Source organism: Tinamus guttatus, unplaced genomic scaffold (assembly GCF_059628265.1).
Source record: "Tinamus guttatus ecotype Peru unplaced genomic scaffold, ASM5962826v1 Tinamus_guttatus_pri_ptg000942l, whole genome shotgun sequence".
NCBI classification, from domain to species: Eukaryota; Metazoa; Chordata; class Aves; order Tinamiformes; family Tinamidae; genus Tinamus; species Tinamus guttatus.
In genome coordinates this window covers 984,184-1,003,129 of record NW_028289476.1, presented here as the reverse complement: position 1 = coordinate 1,003,129, position 18,946 = coordinate 984,184, and the positions used below count along the sequence as shown (strand labels likewise).

Here is an 18,946-nt window from a genome sequence, read left to right as displayed (position 1 = left end):
TAGCACTCCCGTTTGCTTGCACAGATGTGATGCTAATTGTTGCTGAGCTGTGCTGGGGGGAAGGAGAAGCAGCACGTCTGAAATACGAGCAGGCAAGGGTGAAAACAGTGTTGTCCTGCATGGCATGCCCCACTCTGCTTTTTTTGGCCCTTTTTAAATGCGGTTTCAGAAACGTAAGTAATCAGTGAGTGCTTTTAGTAAACACAGGAAGAACAAAGTCACGCATGGGCTGTAGACTGGTAAACAAGGGCAAACGATATTTTTCCAGTTCTCCAAAGGACTGCTCGTTTCAGGGGGTGTGCTTTCACTCTTTCTTGTATCAGCACGCGCCGCATCACCCGGGGACTGATCATCTGGGGGAGGAAAGGCAATACTGTCACATCGTGAAGCTGGGCTCTGCGAATGTCAAGCTAGCTGCTTAGGGCTGGTCTCCCTTGCTACAAGTAAATAGCCCCAAGGATCCTGTTTTTGAAGCTTTTGGAGTCATGCGGGAGCAGTATGGTTGGATTTCGGCTGGAAAGATGAACTAAGTGGGAAAGGAATGAAAGCAAAAATCAATGTCTGGTCTGATGGCTGCAGGGTAGGTAGTGTGTAAAAACTTGGGTTTTTTTTTTCTCTGAAGTAGCTGAACCTCCCCAGGGTCTTGGTGCCAGCAAAAAGCAGGAGGTCTGGTTTGCCTCTCAGAGGGTGGAAAACTGGCCGCTTCTTGGAAAAGAGAAAAAAAAGTCACGTTTAAAGCCCATGGGATCCTGAAGGAGTCTGAAATGTGCCAGAGATGAGGCCACGTGTGAAGGTGGAGGGACCCCCCTGTGCAGTTATGTTGGTTGGCAGCCCCATAGGAGACCACGCTGTAAGGAGGCCTCGAGATCGTGGTGCAGCTTCCTGAGAACCGCCCAATGAAATCTCATGTGAGCCAGAGAACACTCACAATTTTGATAGTGTCTCCCTTGGTTGTGCCCTGGGTCTCCACCCCACCTTAGTATGAAAATAGATGTTACTGGGTTTTTGTTAATTAGGGTTAACAGGCGCTCTGTATTGGCCATTGCCAACTGAGGACTGTGAGCCACCTCTTTGTATTGACTCATGGACTCTCAGAATGGATTTTTCCTGCATGCCTCCTGCAGAACCTCTGAAAGCAGAACAACCTTGGGCAGGTTTAATACCCACTGCTACCGCTTCATCTGCGATCCTGAACCATGAGAAAAATATAGGGATAAATAAGCCTCTCCAAATGCTGTTTGCCCAATGTCCCCAAATGACGGGGATGGTGGCATGTCATATGTAGGACCCTAAGTGCTGTTTGGAGCGTGAGGTGCTCTGGAAAGGACAAGCATGGCACAAAATTCACATGTACTCCTGGGTAGGCTGGTGCCTCCAGAACGTGGTGTCTCTGTGGGTGCAGCACTGGGGTTAGCTCTGCTTGGTCTATAGGGCAATGGGTTGTGTGTTTTACAGTGCAGCTTCTGCCTGTATGATGTGCTGGATCTCCAGCCCCAAGTTAATATGAAAATAGACCTTGTTTCCTGTGAACTAGGCCTGGAGCAGCTCTACTCGGCAGCCTTGGTCCATCACCAAAACGCATTGTCCATCTGATGCTGAGATAGACCAGGTCAAGGAATGAACATTTCCTTCCTGTGCTGCCCTGTGTAAGCGTTGGGAGACGGGAGAGCATGAGTGGTCATGTAAGGTCTGTGGGTCATCGCTTCTCAACTGTTGTTACAGCCCTTCACATCAAGTGACAAAACTACCTTGTTGTGCTGTGAGTTGTGATGCCGGGCGCGATGGGTTGGTGCATGCGAGATGGAGAGGGACATTATTGCCATGTTGCTTTGGGTCTTTTCCTGCTTAGAGCATCTAACTTTCCCCTTCAGATGGGCCGGAGCTTCCATTGGGTGGATGCAGGGTCCTCCATATTGATATTGATATGTTCCCCGTTGGAAGGGAGAGGGAAGTGTCGGTGGGTGAACTCTGTCTGGAGCTGCGGGTACGGCTCATTTTCGGGGAGCTAATGTGGAGCAGATCAATTGAGTGTATCTAGGCTGCCTTCTCTTAATGTCCTTGCATGTTTTCCTTCCTGCTGTCCTCGGGTGGCATCGGGCCGCAGTCCTTATCTGGCTCCTTGCCATCTGCCTTCCTGCAAGTTTGCCCTTTACACCCTTCCAATCTCTCTGCTTAGAAGCCATCCTCCAACTTCTGGGTGTTGCTGGTGTGACCGTAAAACCTAGTTTTTCCATCATGAAAGAGCTAAGAAGCAGTAGGGTCCCTTTGCTAAAAAGTAACTGTGCTACAAGGGTTAACGCTGTGAAACTCGGCTTACAGCTCTGGTTGCATAAAACGTTTCTTCTTAGGCCAGTTAACCTCACCACAAAGGGCCTGACTTGTGCTAAATATAAATAGTGCTGCCAGTTGCTGTGACGGGTTGAGGTGCCCATCTTCGGGTAAAATTCTGGACCTCCTGATGAACACTAAAGCCATCTGCTTGGTGTGGGACATATATCAGGAGTGTCCTATTTGAAGACTGCAGGCCAAAACAAACCTGAGTTGGCAGAAAAGTATCAAAATCAGTTAGAAGAACAGCCCTCAAAAGAAGCCAATGATGATACTAAGGGGCAGAGAGGAGAGGGAAGAATAAGGAATTCTCTTGGTAAGCATTTTGGATTTTAAGAGCATGAGAGAACACCAAGAGTCATCTTTTGGTCTTTAGTTTTATCGAGTTTTCCAGTGTTGTTGCTGCTGTGTGCAAAGAACACATGTACGTGAGGGAGTCCTGGGCATGTTTTCTGATGATGCCTCCCTAGATATGCAAAGTTTCCCACATTTCTAGCTGTTTGAAGCATGCTGCTCTTTGTGATGAACTTCCACAATAGCTAATCCAGTCTTCTGAGTCTCGGTACTTAACTGCAAGAATCAGAAAACAGCTGCCCAACAGAGCCCAGCAAAACCAGTGGCACAGACCAGCGCTGTTTAACTTCTCAGGTTGGTTGCTGCTGAATTTTGGAGCTCTGCTAAGTTGTCCCATGCAAAGCATGACTTCCTTGCAGTGGAAAGTAAAGCGAGTTAGCCGTACTGGGAAGGGTAGACAAGTGTGTCGCTGCACAGGGAGCTCTCCCCTGTGCGATGGAACTCAGGGAGGCCAGAGGAAGGCAGCAGAGATGTCAAGGGTACAAGACAGATGCCCTACGAGGAGTGCCTAAGTCTCCTTCCCCAAGGATCTTCCTTCCAGGAGCATTTGTCAGTCACGAGTAGCGCGAAGAAGGTGAGCGGCGAGCGACTGCTCAACTTTCCTAGTAGTGGAACAGGAGGACGTTGAATGATAACAATGAGATGCTCTTGACACATGAGACTGTGTCTCTGCCAGAGATGACTAAGGAGGCCAAAGGGCTTGGCTCAAACACCAGCCAAATTCATGGAGTCCAAATTCACTAGAGCTATTGAACCCGAGCGCGTTAGCTCCGTCTTGGTGTCCCTCGGCCCCAGTTTGCTGGTACTTGAACACGGCGATGGTGAGAAGGTACAGCTACGTGCTTGCCTGTCCATAGCCATCCTGGGTGCTGCCAGAGCTGCTGCTAGGCTGGCAAATCCTTAGTCTGCAATAACAGAGTTAATCCTGCGTGCTACAAGCCACGGTGCTTGCTTGGAGAAAGGGCAAATACTGTTGTGCTCCGCGTTTTGGACCACAAGAATAGGTTCTTGGGGTGCCAAGAATGGATTTTGTTCTCTATATAGTGTATTTGTTGACACGCTGGGAACAGTTGTGAAGTTCATTGGTCCTATATTGCCCCTGGCAGTTGTTGGCCTTATTAGATTGAGGCCTGATTGACCTACTGAGACCTTTGTCGTACACTGATCATAGAGGAAGAAATAAAGCTCTGTGTTGGTGCAAAGGTTATTTTCATTTGCTCACCTGCAAGAATCCCCTTGATACACTGTGCAGTTAAACAGGTGAAACCCCCTGTAGATATTGGATCAAACTGCTCCGTGTCCAGCAGAAGCAAGATATTTCTGAAAAGAAATACGAGTCTGATTCTTGCTTTTTTGTTCCCCAAACTTTTGTGGCACATTGTGGATGATAAAATGTTATGTGTGGGGGAAGCCTTCTCAAATGCTTGTATGGAGCACGAGTGCTAGGTAAGGTATCCATGGGTACCTTATGCTGAGTGGAAGATGGTGTTTGCCTAAACTGCTACAGCTTCCTATTTTGAGTCTTGCACTTTGTTAGAGGCACCAACTTCAGTGCCTAATGCCAGGCAGACAGACAGCTCGTTGCCCTCAACAATGATCGACGAAGCTCTCCTGAGTTGTCTTCTCAAACTAGAAATGCTCAGTGCAAAACTAAAAGATTTTCCTTTTTTCTTCACAGGCAAAAATCTCTACACCAATGAATATGTAGCGATCAAACTGGTAAGTAGAAGCTTCACATGCTCTTGATTGACTTGGCAACGTTTCTAGTCCTTGGTATGCAAAGACTTTCTCTTGCTTTGGGCCTAAGGCTGCCCTCGCATCAGCTAAAATAACTTAATGAAAGTCAGATACTAATTTTTGGTGTAGTTCTAAAAACAACACAAACACTGTTTTGGGAGGCATAAATGGTCCTTAGTTGTCTTATACTTGTGTGTGCCTTGTCCCTTTTTCCAAGCTGGCCTGCTGGACCCAGCTCCGTGTTTTTGGAGTTGAAAGTCAGGAAAAAGGAGGGTTTCAGCAGTGAGAAGTTGCTCTGGGGGAACAGCACAACTTAGTCTGGTGTAATGCTGAGAGGCTGCAGATGCAACAGCCAAAACGAGATGCAACGCAGCGAAGACCAGCCTGCATCTAGCACGTTTGGATAGGGAAGAGCACAGGACTCCAATATCTTCAGAATGACTTTTATCCTGTGTCAGGAGATGGTGAAAATGAATCAGATCATCTAAACAGATCATTGCAGGAGTGGTGTAAAAATTCAAGCAGACTCCAGAATTTGTGCGAGCGGTTGGGTTCCCATCCCATCTGTTCTGCAGGCAATGTAGCCCTCTCCGAGCACGTGTGATGGCCACTTTCATGTTTCTGCAGTGTAGCAAATGGATCAGATAAACTTTTTTTTTTTTTTTCTTTGGTGGCCACTTCCAAGCACAGGGCTGTAGTGGTCAGCAGTGGTGTTTGAAGTTTGACCCCGAGGGATGGAGAAGCTCTCTAATTCTTAGCTCTAGCAGACTTAGAAAACCACGGCCCAGTAGCTTGTTTCTATGCCTCAACTTTCCTGTTAATTAAGACTTTCGTTAGTCTTTTGGGGTTTTGAAACTTGGAAGTGTTTGACTGAAAATATACCCAGTGCTCTTTTATCGCAGGTCCAAAAGTGAGAATTTTATATAAAAGTAGTTGTACTAATTTGGTGCTCACCATAAAAATGCCTGTTTGTCCATCTAATGCTGTCTGGCAAAATGACAGGAATCCTTCAGTTTAGAGAAGATCAAGATGGACTTGGCATATTGAATTCTGATTCATGTTGAAGCGCCACCGATCTCCCCTTTCTACTGCTCTCCTTAATATGATGTGTCGTAGAGGAGAAGTAATTAGTACTTTGCAGGAGGGATTCATTTTTGAAGCTTCCCGCTGGCAAATGTCAGGAGATCTTCACTAAAAAGGAAATGCCTGCAGTGAATTCTATATATCCATGTTGGAATATGTATTGGGAAGGAGGAGTGATGCTTGCCAAGTAGCTTGCTCTTGAGGCAGCTTTGAGAACAAAAAAAAAAATGTGGTGTGTTCATGCTACTGGCTGTTTAATCTTACTCAGTCTTTTCTTCATGGTATTTTGCAAAACGTTATCTGAGTGACCATGTGCTAAAGCAGTGACACTCCATCACACCTCAAGGGAGGCAGTGAGGAGGATGGGGCCAACCTCTTTTCAGTGGTGGCCGCTGATAGAACTAGAGGAAATGGCCAGAAATTAAAGCATCAAAAGTTCCACAGGAATTTAAGGAAAAATTTCTTAACAGTGAGGGTGCCAGAGCACTGGAACAGGCTGCCCAGAGAGGTTGTGGAGTCTCCTTCTCTGGAGATCTTCAAACCCGCTTGGACGCAGTCCTGTGCCACGTGCTCTAGGTGACCCTGCGTGTGCAGGGGGGTTGGACTAGATGACCTCTAGAGGTCCCTTCCAACAATTCTATGATTCCTATAGGCCATCCTGAGGCTTGATCAAAAAACATGTAGTTAATATGAGAAAATTAAGACTTTTTGTGAGAGATGCCACGTTGCTGCTCAAGAAAGCTGTACAATTCGCTGCTCGTCTCTCTTGGTTTGTCTTTGGGGACAAGGGATTGCTGCAGCTCTGTTTTATCTTGCTCTCATGGTGCAAAATACTGGCTGGCCTCAACCTTGAGGATCTCACAGCTCCTTTCTTCCAGCTGAAGATTATTTGGTTGAGGGGGATCTGCTTCATGAAGAAATTTGTCTTCTGAAGCACAGTGACCATATTTACCAGCTTAATCTTCTGGGGGTTTCTAATGCTGCATCGCACACAGTCCGGCTTGTTTTCTGTGCATGAAATGAAGGTGTAATCTGAGCACGGGAGCAGCGTGACCGGGCCGTGCCGCGCGCCTCCCGCGTGCGCTCTCAGAAGGGTGGTAATCACAGTGCCTGCCTGTTTGAGCTGTAGTTTTTGTCCATTAGGCTGTAATTCAGTTATTTCTTTTCGATACAAAGGCAACATCTGCCAGCATCCTTAAGCCCTTTGCTTGCAGCCATCTGTTCCGGTATCATCTTCCCGGATGCTGCCACAACGCTGGCACGTGTCCAGAGCTCCGGTTCATTTCCCCAGCACCTCCTGGGGCAGGAGGAGACCTGGTTGGGCATGGCTTACTGTCCCCTACTTCCCCACAGAGCCACTTCACGTCCTACTACACTAATCCTCCTGCCAGCTTGAAGTCCCCAAATAGCCCGAGTTCCTGTTGCTCTGGATCCTGTTATTTTGAGGGTGTCCAAAGACTTCTCTAACCAACAAAGGCATCTGCATTAACCTGGGTAGCAAACTGGGTAGTGTTGCCTTATATTTGCCCTCAGTAGAGTTGGAGTGCTTTGTGTCACTTGTTTTCTAGACAGCAACATTTAACTTCCAAACATTTAAGTATCAGGTTGGTTGAGTTTTTTTCTGTTGGCAAATGGAGGTGGTGACTTGAGCTGACGATGAACAGCTTGGCTGGAAGCTGAAATTCCCTGGATTCCTGTACAATATCTTTCTTCTGACTTAAAAGAACGGCTTGCCATATGGTCCATGGGTGAAACAAGAGGGATGGATCAGCCTTGGTGTGGATAGAACTGTTATTCCAGCAGGTTGGAGATGGCAGTTCAAACTCTTGACCGTGTTGCTCCTTCTTTGGATGCTCTTGTTGTCGCTTGTTGGTGCAGACACAGGACACCCAAGTGGTTTTTGCTGATCTTAGGTGGCTTCTTTGGGGAGCAAACTTCTGGTAGGTGGTGGTTTAGCTTCCAAATAGGAGGCGTTTTAGCACGTTTCTGAAATTCAGACAGTGACTATGTTAATTTCGTTGCCACAATAGCAATCGTTTGATGAAGTTTGGAGCATAGAACCTTTCTTCTCTGAAATGCAGGAAACATAAGTAATATAAATGGACAAAAATAGAGGCCAGTATTAACTTCCATTAAAAGATGTGTAGACGAGGGCTGAGTCAGCAGGGCTGTCTTACCAAGTGCACGGTGTTATTGAAGACCTAATTACTGAAGTCTCTTAATCCTCTCCATGTCAACTGTGTGCTCTGGAAGCTTTATAATCGTGCGTGTTAATGCTTTTATAGGCTGCAGGCTTTAAGTTTTGTGCATAAAGAGCTGGTGAGCGACAGTCGAGACACGTCGCGGGTGCACGAGAGAAGTAGCTCATCCCTTTTTATTCCGTTTGTGAAAATAGTCCTATTGCCTTGCAATGTTTACCTGACAGCTGATGCTCAAAGGGGAGCCTTAGCAGATATGGATTTTTACAACCGTGGTGTGACTTAAAACAAGGATGTCTGACTCAGTGTCTTTCCTAAATGCAGACTAGTGACCATCCAAAAGGGTCACAAGTGGTGACCACGAGTGGTGAACGTGTGACTTAATGTTCAACGTCCTTGGCTTTCCTCGTATGAATGCAGTGTGTGTTCATGGTCGTTCTTCAAAGATCGGGAGCTTTGCTGAGCGGTGCTCGAGTCTCCCTTTGAAGAGCGAGCGTTATTTCTCCCCTGGCAGATGTCAGAAAAGCTCCTCCAGAACACATAAAGCAAACTTTTTTTGCCTTTTGTCCTCTACTTATTTAAATAATTTCTAAAGGTCCATTCTGTTGCTGGACTCTTCATCTAGACTAGCTCATCTTGCAACTTCAGAAGTTGTGTGATCATAAAACTTTGAGTATTGTATATGTTCTTTTGTTGTTTTTTATTGTTGTTTTTCAGTCAAACTGATTATAACCAACTTTTTTTTCCCCTGCTTTAGGAACCAATAAAATCACGTGCACCACAGCTTCATTTAGAGTACCGATTTTATAAGCAACTTGGAAGTGCAGGTAAGTAAACCTACCATAAGTTTCTACAAAGTATGTGGTTTTATTATAGCAAATCAGATTTATTATATAATTTCAACTTGAACTTCATTGATTTGGGCAGGTTCTTTTAGTCCCATACCAGCTTTTGGAAGAGATTTGGTCAGAATAGCATCTTGATGGCTGTGGATATTATGTGGACCTAGGAACTCTTTGGTAAACTGGCTACAGTGTTGGTGAGGATTGACTGACATGTGCAGGACCTACATAAATGTGTTCTTAAGACATGAAAACCTTGAATGGGCTATTTGGGCTATTTGTGTATAACATGGCAGACTTCAGAAAGGTGGTTTGAAGCCTTAAAATACAGAAATTTGTGTAAGAAGCGTGGCAGTTCTGTAATAAAATACCAAAAAGTTGTGTTTTTATTGCTACTTGAGAAGTCGTAAGTGTGTCCAAGAGCCAATCTACATGGTGACTTCCATGTCCTTAGCACACATGAAGGAAGAATGTAACAGGATAAGCTCATGGTGATTATTTTTCTCCCCTTGGTGAATTCTCCAGTTTTCGATCGTAGGACTTGAGCTTGTGTCTGTATTTTTCTTCCATGAATTTATGGTGATTTTTAAAACTATATAGACTGTTAGCATGTACCCTGTGATTTCCAACCCTGACAAGACACTGCGTGAAGCAGCATCTCGGAAGCAAAGATCTTACCTCTGCTCCTTCTGTGCCTTGCTAATATATTGACCTCGTTTTCTTGGCAAGCTGCCTTTTTTTTTTTTCTTTTACACTTTTTCCTGATTTTTGTTTCATTTTCCTTGAGTGGATCCAACTTCCACTTGCAGAGGATGCCCTCGTACATCTTCCACTCTGCTCAAATGAGCATTTTTTTTGGTGCTGCAGTCCTGTACTATGCTGGCACGAGTTACACACATCTGTGACTTGATTCTAGGCTGTCTTTAACACATAGCCTTCAACCTCTCTCTTCCCCCCCTTCTGTAGGGGAATGACTGTCATCTGTAGCCCTTTGCCGATATTTGTCAAGAGGCGGCTTGGAAGCCTTACGAAGGACGTGGCTTTCATCTCTAAATCTATATGGTCCCACTGGCATTGCAAACCCAACTCTGCGAATCTGTTTATTTCCATTAGGAGCTCCTGAGCTACAGCTTTGCTAAGAAGCCTGGAAGGAGGCCAGAAGCTAGGGTGGAGAATGGGAGCCGTATCTCTAGCCTCACCACGAAACTTGGAAGCTTAGCAAAATAAATCTTGGTGGAGTCCCACGGCCAGGGAGTCTCAGTGTGCTGTGTAGGCATCACGCTGGGAATTGGGGACGAGCTGGCTGTCTGCAGGAACAGATCGGGGCTGAACATGCTCCGATTTTGAAGAAATACTTGGGTCCCTTCTCAGGATGGTTAACACCAGGCCCCCCCTTAACGTATTAATGATCTTTGCTGTGACTTCAACCGTCGAAGCAGACGATCTTTAGCTTCCCATAAGCAAATCTGGTTGCTTCAAATCATTGTAGACTCAGCAAGCGAAGAGCGAAGGTGTCCAGACCCACGGTGTGCATGACTCACTTGCAAACAGCAGTAGTGTTGCGTGCCGTGTACTGTTCAATAAATCAGCCAGTTAATCTTGCCAGCTAACGTGGTTGACTGCGAATCTCCCACTGCTAACCTGAAAAGTAGTTAATAGAGGTACTTTGTTCAACGAACTCAATACCCAGATGGTCTCGGTGAGCTGTATCCCTATGAGAAGTCAAAATTGTCATCAGCTGCTTTTACATGCAGCATTTGTGTGCGTAATATAGATATAATTTCAATGAGAAGAATGTCAATGACAATTACCTTTTCTCTGAATGTTCAGAGTGAACATTTTAAAAGTATATTAGCCTTAGGTAATAACCACAGGAAGATGCAATTTGGAAGGGACAGCTTAGTGTGAATCCAAGGGGAACCTTCTTGTAGGCTGTTTTTGTCAGTGTGTGGAAGTCGCTCGTGTAGACCAGCCTGGAAAGAAGTGTTTTGTGGCAGCCAACTTTTCCAAGGAACAGTAAAATGTTAAGGCTACTGAAAAGTTGGGTCACAGTTTGTTAGTGATGAACAAAATCAAGAAGCACAACCTCAATCTACCCTCAAACTCTAGATCTTACCAAAACCCATTTGTGTTTACTTCTTGCTGCAGAAGTCCATCTAGTCTTGTTAAGGAGGCGTGGAGTCCTTGACCACGCAGGCAGCAGATACGATACTTCTGGGGAGAGCTTTACAACTAGCTTTGTAAGGTTGACTTTGGAGCCTGGTGCTGCTGTATCTCTTTCCTTATAGTGTGTGCAAGACCCGTTTTGGGATGTCTGCCTACCTTTAAAGCAATTCCAGAGTTAAATATCTGAGGGATGTGTATTGGTTATCTACTTCCCTTATTCCCGTAGCCAAAGACTAGTGGAATTAGTCTGCTTTCACGTTACTTGATCTAGTTTTGCTTTGTCCTTGCTGCAGTTGAGTAGCGTTGCTTACAGCTCGGTACCTGAAGGCTCCGTCAAAGTTAACTGCTGGGATGAACGTCCCTTTTCGGCGTTTCCATGCGAATGGAGTAGGAAGCTATCGCACAGCTGTGCTGTTTGTCTGCCCTTTGCAGCTACTGTAGCTTCCAGCGCCAGCTGTGCCCTTGGCCTCTATGTTGAAAGATTTCTCTGACAAGGCACTGGATCCGTCACCCCGCATTGGCACCAGCTTCTCTGTCTGCCACGTGGCTCGGTGAAGATCGCTGGTCAGCTTGGATTAGCTTAGTGGAAGGTTGGATTTGGCTTTCTCATGAACCTTAAGACATATTTCACACTTGATTAAGATACACTGGAGTGGTGAAAAAATTGTTAAAGGGAACTGAACTGTGTGAATGTAACTCTTACTAAAACAGAATTTAATAGCTCTGCAAATAGCAAACGAAGAAAGTCTTGGTTAGGGAGCAACCAGCGGATAGACAATTCTTATGCAGTTCTGCAGGAACAGGCACCAGCTCTGATGTCTCAGCGCTCCCTATAGCAGGAGAAAGTCGCTGTTCTCAAACACTTTTTGAGATGTTTGCTCCACTGCCATGATAGAAATGAAGCTTTTCAAAGCAACCCCCCTAAGCTCTTTGCTTGAATTGCCGGCTCATGTGCCTCACCCTGCCTCCAGATCTTCCTTCTTGTGCTGGGAGGGAAGATGCAGCGGGAAAGCAGGGAGTGCTTGGCCACGTAGCTGAGACACAGCGACGCCGGCTTGCAGGAACATCTGCAGACCATCCACCAGACTGCTGGCCAAGGCATGGTTTGCTCATAGCCATGCAAATGTAGCTGTTGCTTAAGAGTTGATCATAGGGAGCCTCCTATTCTCTCAACCCTGTCCGCTGGCACAGTGCTTGGGTTTATATTGTTCCTACTGGAAGTGAAGGTGCTGTGACTATTCCTTTAACTTTTTCACCTCCTCAGAAAGAGGCAGAGGCCTGCTGTGCACTGACCATCTGTCAGCATCTCCTCTCGCGCGGTGGAATTAAATATTTAATAGCCAAAAATAGCGTATGACTTTTACCTTAACGTAGGCAATGAAAGAACAAACGAACCCTGGGTTTGAAGGCAGACTCCCGGTGGCCGATCCATATGGTCTCTTAGGAAATGGCTGCAATTCCAGGATGCAATCTGTTTGTCCACCATAACCACGCTAGTTTCAGCAATCTTTGTGTCAGGAAACTGATAGTTTCCTTGTCAGCAATCCTGTAAGAAGCTGTGTCACACATTAAACTGCTTCATGAGTGCTCTTTGCTGTGAAGCTCCTATGAACGTGCACAACTGTGTCTTGACACCCAAGCATCAGCCTGGCCAGTGGCTGGATCTGGCTTTATCAGTGGTGCAAGGTCTGTGTGCACCAGTCCTGAATCCCTTCTTGCTGCTGGTGGTGGCCTGGGGAGGAATGTGCAGTAGCACAGCTATCCACCTGTGCCCAGGTGTGATGGGCATTCACCCAAACTGCGTTCCTACTCTATAAACTACTCTTTCTGAGGCCATTCCAGAACTTCTCATCTTCTCCCAGGCTGGTGGACTTATCTTTGCTCGAACACTTTGTGCAGTTAGCTACGTCTGCCCCTTCCATGTGCCAAGGATAAGATTATCTCCATCACCATCTCAACAGGATCCCGTTGTATCTCCTGTGCATCCCAGAAGCAGTTCAAGTCTCCAGTGTTTGCGGTGTTGGAGCAGGCGCTTGAGCATGTCGCTCACGTACCGGCTTGAAGTTCACAGAGAAAATGTCTCCTTTTGCAGCATTCACAAAAGCTTTTGGATAGTTAGGCCACGTGGTCCACGGAGGTCTCTCCATCGCAGGTCTGCTCATGACCATCAGGTGGAGAAGCTGGTGTTAGCAGAGTAAATCAATTCCTAGCCCGTGGTTGGAGAACCAGATAAAGCTTCTAGCTCTTGAGATGCTCCTGCAGCTCAGGCAGGTTACCAAAGGACGGAGCTTTTGCTTTGCACAGGCTGTCCCCAGCTTGCTCAGCAACATCCCTGGGCTCCCCTGCTTGCTTTGGAGGGAATCAAGCAGTTGAGCTTCCAGGGTCACTCGGAGGCTTGCAAGGCTTGGCCTGCTGGGCCCCTCCAGCAGCGTGGCCACAGCAGTTGTGCTCGCAGGGCCTTGTGGCCCATTTTTGCTTATTGTCTCTGGTTGTAGGAACAGTTCGAGCTGCATGTGCTGATACTGGGCTCTCCTGTTTATTAACTGTCATGATTTGGGGCAGAGAGGAGGACACACGGTTCTCCTCAAGCCTGTGGTACGATGCAGGCGGATCCCTCTGCTCTGAGCAGAAAGCTATGTGAGTGTGTTAGCATTTGTGATGCCTTTTAAACTGAAGAGACTGCTAAATATCCTGCTGTAGCTAAGTTACTGGAGCTGATGAGCCAATGTGGTGAAACTGAAGAAAACATAGGACACCTTTTAAACACCAGCCATTCCTTTAGAAGGAATCGAAGATCAAATGGACTTGAGAACCACTGTATTCTTACTCCATGCTGTAAAAAAATTATTAAATCTGTTAAGCGTTTGACAATAGTTTTGCCAAAGGGACCCTGAAGATGCTGTGGCGGGCAGTAGATGCGAGCTGACACGCTCGGGAGCAGGGAGCTGGGCCCTGCAGCGGGGCAGATCGCGTGGCAGAAGCCGGCGCAGGCCTGAGGCCACAGAGCCGGCGCTTCTCCCAGTCCAGCTGCTGTCGGATCCAACGGATTTCACCTACCTGCTGTTGCAGTGTCCCCCAGATGAAATGCAGACGAGTGTTTCAAAGCATCTTGAGTTGCTAATGCCATGCATGGTGCCGTCACCATCGCCATTTGTGGGTAAAACGGAGCACTGCTTGGTTTGGGGTTTCCTTTGGCTGTGCCGAAATGATGATCAGGTCCCCGCATAGTGACAGCTTCTGCCTATGCACATATTATGGGGGAAAAAAGGTACTTTTTTTTGGTTGTTGTTCAGTAGTAGTTTATTTTTAAAACCAGCAGGCAGATGAGTCACGTTTTCCCCCTCCGCAATCCCACCTTGGCTCATGTGATTCACAGCGGCCCCGGTGTCAATGTAGCTTCAGGCGACAGCTCCGCTGCAGCCCGTCGCCTCGCTGCACTGTCATTGAAGAGCCCGTGCTCTTCACCACGGGTAGATAATATTGGCAATTGGACGTCAAGTGCAATTAATCTCTGTGGTGCCACGTTGGAAACTGCAGCCTTAATAACTAGCAGAGGAGCCCGATACGCCGAAGAAGCCCAGGAAAGCAAGAACATCTCCAGCCCACGCGCTGTGTTAGTCATAGCGCACCAGCCAAGCAGCGTACACCGAGTCAGGGAGAGAGCCGTCGTTACATATATAATATCGAAAGATTCCGCAGTTCTGTTTTAATTTTTACGCTGTAAACAAGTTCACCTCTAATGAAGTATCGAGTCTGTGTGTTTACTTTTGGTCCTCGTTCTGTTGCACAACTTGCGGGAGCGACGCAGTCTGCTTACTTGTCGGGAGGAGGACCAAGAAAAACGAAGGTGGTATAAATAACCGAGCCTTTTCCATAGTCTAGTCAATATTTGCATGTATTTTTTTTCCAGCCTAGCTGCCTGCTATTCCATACTGCACTCTAGTTGGCTTTTCCGGATTGCCGATGTTTAGCAGGTTTTTTCAGGTTCTACAGTGAATCTTTAATCTGTGACCTCCCGCACTGCGTCCCTTATGGAAGAATTCCTTCCACGCCGGTTGCACAACCTTGTCGCTCCAGTAGCAATTAGATCAGGGTCATTTGAGTAAGACTTGTTATATGTGGATGTAAACAAGTTACCACCACGGAGCACGCTGCCAACCAGCAGCTGCTTCATGGGGAGCCTCCCTTCATGCAACCCTGTTCCCCAAGGGAGTTGGAGTAACTTGGGGCCACTTAAGCAAGGGTTAACGTAAGCAGGTCTACACCCCTGCTTAATGAAGTGGCGTGAACGTATCCATTAGCCCTTGTGGTGGCTGCTTTAATCTTCAGAAGTCCCATTTGTGTTTGCCACCTCCTTTGAAGATGCTCTTCCGCAGCTGGGTGGCAATCGGAGCTGGCGCAAGGCGATCCCAACAGAAGGGTGCTGGTTTGGGGCCTAAGAAAGATGCTTTTGACCAGACACATGCCCATGGTCTGGGGCAACGTTGTGTCCTGCTTCACTGCATGGAAAACTGTAGAATCATAATGGTTAGAAAGGACATGCCAGATCATTGAGTCCAACCGTAAACCCATCACCACCAGTTCACATCTGTCACATCTCAGAACTTCAGATGTGCTACAGCATCTTTCTTTGAAGTATTTCGAGTTATTGAAGAATACCAGTGTTGACTTGCTGCAAGTGTTCTTATTCCTGAGCACAATAGTGATGCAAAACCACCTTCTGCTTGCACCAGAAGCGACGTGCTCCTGTGGATCATGTCTGCACGTTTAAGGACTCCCTATTTCAAGTACTGGGATAAACCAGCTCTTGAGTTGCTTTTGTAATGGCAAGGAGAACCTCTTCTATGTTCATTCTCGAGTCTTGCAAGCTGTTGCCAAGAAACTCACCATGAGAGATGGGCTTGAGAAATCTTATCAAGAAATAACAACTAAGGTGCATTCAGGTGAAAATTGCCTTTTCTTCTCTTGCTTATTTGTCATCTCAGAGTGCAACACGCACTGAGATCCCCAGCAGAGTTAGCTGCACCCTGGGAAATAGGGTGGTGAGTCAACAGCGCTGAAGCTTTGCATTTGTTCTTTATGAAGTTAGGGCGATCCAAGGAAATTTGAACTTGAGGGAACTCTGACTTCAGGGCATTTGAATTGCAAAATAAAATACAGTTGGAGTACTGTACCGTGCCCCGTTAAAAGTCTGCCTGCTTTCAACATTGGCTTGCTGCTGATCCCTGAGGAGTAGCATTTTGCTATCTAAAAATCCTTGGTTTCCGACACGGTTCCCATGTTAAGAAGGGCTTACTGAACACACATGGCTCAGCATCTCGTAGCAGCGGGAGTTTTGACTTCCTTTGGCTAAATTTAGGCTATGTCAGTTGGAAACAATCTCCGATGCTTTTAAAGCAAGGCCATTAATATTTGAATATGAGATCAGGCCCGTTTCCTTTCTCCATTTTGAAAAGGCCTCCTGCATATCTTTCTCTTCCGGCATTCAGTGCAGCAATCACAAATCAAAACCCAGCTGCCCTGGATGCGCCCCGCGACGGCGGCTGGAAATCAGTCGCTGTCTGCGCTGTCCGAGTCGTCTCCGATAACCTGGGCGCCTTCCCCTGCAGATGGCAATACCTACAAGAGCAGGCAGGGAGCCGTGCTGCTCGCCCGGCTGCTCTGAGGATGCAGCTAAACGCATCGGAAACCTTCAGAAATTGAGTTCCGTGTGTCCATATCGAGCAGATATAAGGCATTAAGCTGAAGGGAATTAAAACAGCAGTGAGGATGCAATAACCCGTATCAGTGCTATTCTGTTTACCCCCTTCCCTAGCCTTTCTACAACACATTTTTTCCGGATGTTGGAATTGAAGGTTTTCCATAGCTTAAAGAACTGTGCAGATAACACTTCTCTGCTAATCCGACAGCCCTTTTCTTTTCCCCCTGTCAAAAACGTTAACAGTTTGCCAGCAGCACTGCCGAACGCCGCTCTCTTGATGCGTGTGGATAGTGTACATGTGTCGGGCTGCTCGCGTTCCTCCCGCACGAGTCTGATACTACCACGGTAAAAAGTGTTGATTTCAGCTTGTTAATCAGATGCTCTGTTCCGCCCTGTGCTGATGATTTATCCAGCTAAACTGGAGCAGCTGATTTGTCACACAAGAATCAAATGTTGTCGGATCAACAGCTCCTGCACACGTGAGTTTAGCCTTACGTTGCTGCACTGTTGTGGCTACAAGAAGCGCTGGTCGCCACGCGCTGGTACAGGTCAGAGCTGACATGTCATTTAAGCTGCCAAATCCCTTCTGCATCATCGTGGCACAGGAGGAGATGGAGAGGAGCCTGTTAAGAGCAGCAGCTACCTGGGGCTTAGTGTGTCTCCTTAGTCACTGCAGAACTCCTCAACCTGGATGAAGAAGCCAGAACCTGCTTCTCATTTCCCTTTCAGCAGGTAGAGCCGGTCCAAGGCAAGGATTGCACAGCCTAGGAAAGCCGACTGGGAAATAATTTCTTTGCGGTATTAACTTTAGCAGACCCCGGAGCTTGAGGGTAGAGGAATGATTACGTAAAGTTTAAGCCTTTTGATACTTTCTTCCACTCACGTCCTTGTTTCCCAAGTACGTGGGCAAAGGTAGGTAATTAGCTTAAACTAAAGCTTTTTTTGGAGTGGTTTAAAATAACTATTCTAAAATTATGTAATGTTTTGATCTCCCCTGTTAAGCTGTTGACTTGCATGCCAGCTGCCACCGTCGCTGGAACATGCAAAAGGGACATCACCGTGAAGTCTAACAGTCTTTTTGCAGGAGATCCTAAATTGCCAAAAAGGCAGGTGAATGCTGTATTTTTGCTTTTTTTTTTCTCTTAAAAAATGAAACTGCAGTTTTGCTAGACTGCAGTTTGCTCACTACCGCTAAAAATGGCCACAAATGGATGCTCTGGGGTAAATTTTCGGCACAGCACCACGTTTGCAAGCCTTCCGGCAGCTGGGCTTCCCAACCAGCACTGATCCTCCTCCCTGTCGTTTGGCCAGCTAAAGTGCTGGTGTGCTTTAGTCATCTAACACTGCGCCGATAGCGTCTTCTAAGCAGAGCTAATGCTTACTGTAACCTACATCCCTTTGAAGTAATCGCATGAGCAGTTTGTTTTGGCCGGGTCGTCAACAGGACATGCTTTGAACCGTTGGGATACGTGGAAAGGTGAGGAATTGCAGCTCCGTGCAATAGCCAGAGAATGAGCAAAAACTTGTTTTTTGCTTTTCTTTGGTTTTCATCTGACCTGAATTTTTACTTTAAATAAAAATGTGAGCGTCGTCGTGGAAGCCTCTCTAAAACCTCTTCTTTCTTTGTGCACACGGAGTCATTTCATGGGGGCTGTAGTATCAGGAAACTGCCTTGCACATTCGAGGAAAACGAAATGCCACCCTGTTTGAGCAACACGATACTTGGGAAAACTGTTTTTCTGCAAGTGAAGTCCCATCAAATAGTCTGGATCTTTACCAGCAGCAGGAACAAATATGTTCTTCCTTCTGGCCTTCCCGTTTCTCTCCTGTTCCTTTTCCCCTGCCTTTTTGGTGGGGAAGCAGCCGCGTGGGCTCCGCTCCCCCAGCCCAGGGCTCTTTGCCGCAGCCCGGCAAAGCGGCGTCTCCGCTCGCCCGGCTCTGAGGAGGGCAGGGGAGGAAGAGGAGCAGCTGGGCACTGGGCTTCGCTAAGTGATGCTCTGCCGAGCGCCCCTTTTCCCCGCGGAGCAGCAGGCGGTGGAGGGAGCCAGCTGCCTCCCCGGCACCGTCAGGATGGAGAGGAGGGGCTGGAACTGCCCAGCGTCCAGACACGTCTGGTTGTTCCTCACCCTGCTCAGAAGACGTTTTCTTGAGTGGGAAAGATCTAAGGGTGAGCTGGGAGCTCTCGAACCAGAGCATTGAGGCAGAGGAGAGCAAGGAAAGTACCCGGGAGCTTTGCAGTAACAGGGCAGGCTGCAGATGGTGGCGATTGCCGATGGGTTGGTAACCTCCAAGTTGTCACTTCTGTTTGAGATGTCTCTTCTCTTCTTCTCCCCTGCAACATATCTGCACCTGAGTTGGGGCCAGAGTCACAAACTGCACTTTCTGCTGTTTTTTCTTTTTTCCTTTGCCCCTCAGCTGCTACATATTTTCCTAAAGCAAATGAGATGAGACTTGTGAGAAGATGCTCTAGACCATCCAGCATCTTTCTCCTGCCCAAACTCCTCTGCTTAAGGTCATAGCTAAAGGGAGTGAAGGAT

General features: G+C 47.0%; 1 protein-coding gene across 2 annotated transcripts in view; it reads left to right on the top strand.

The window, feature by feature from the left end:
- The window catches only part of CSNK1G1 (casein kinase 1 gamma 1), a 74,175-nt gene that overhangs the window by 22,480 nt on the left and 32,749 nt on the right, over window positions 1–18,946 (top strand). For both annotated transcript variants that reach the window (XM_010227629.2, XM_010227628.2), the window contains exons 3-4: window positions 4,361–4,401; window positions 8,458–8,527. In XM_010227629.2, coding sequence (XP_010225931.1) covers window positions 4,361–4,401; window positions 8,458–8,527 — 111 coding nt within the window. The remainder of the gene's footprint in view (window positions 1–4,360; window positions 4,402–8,457; window positions 8,528–18,946) is intronic.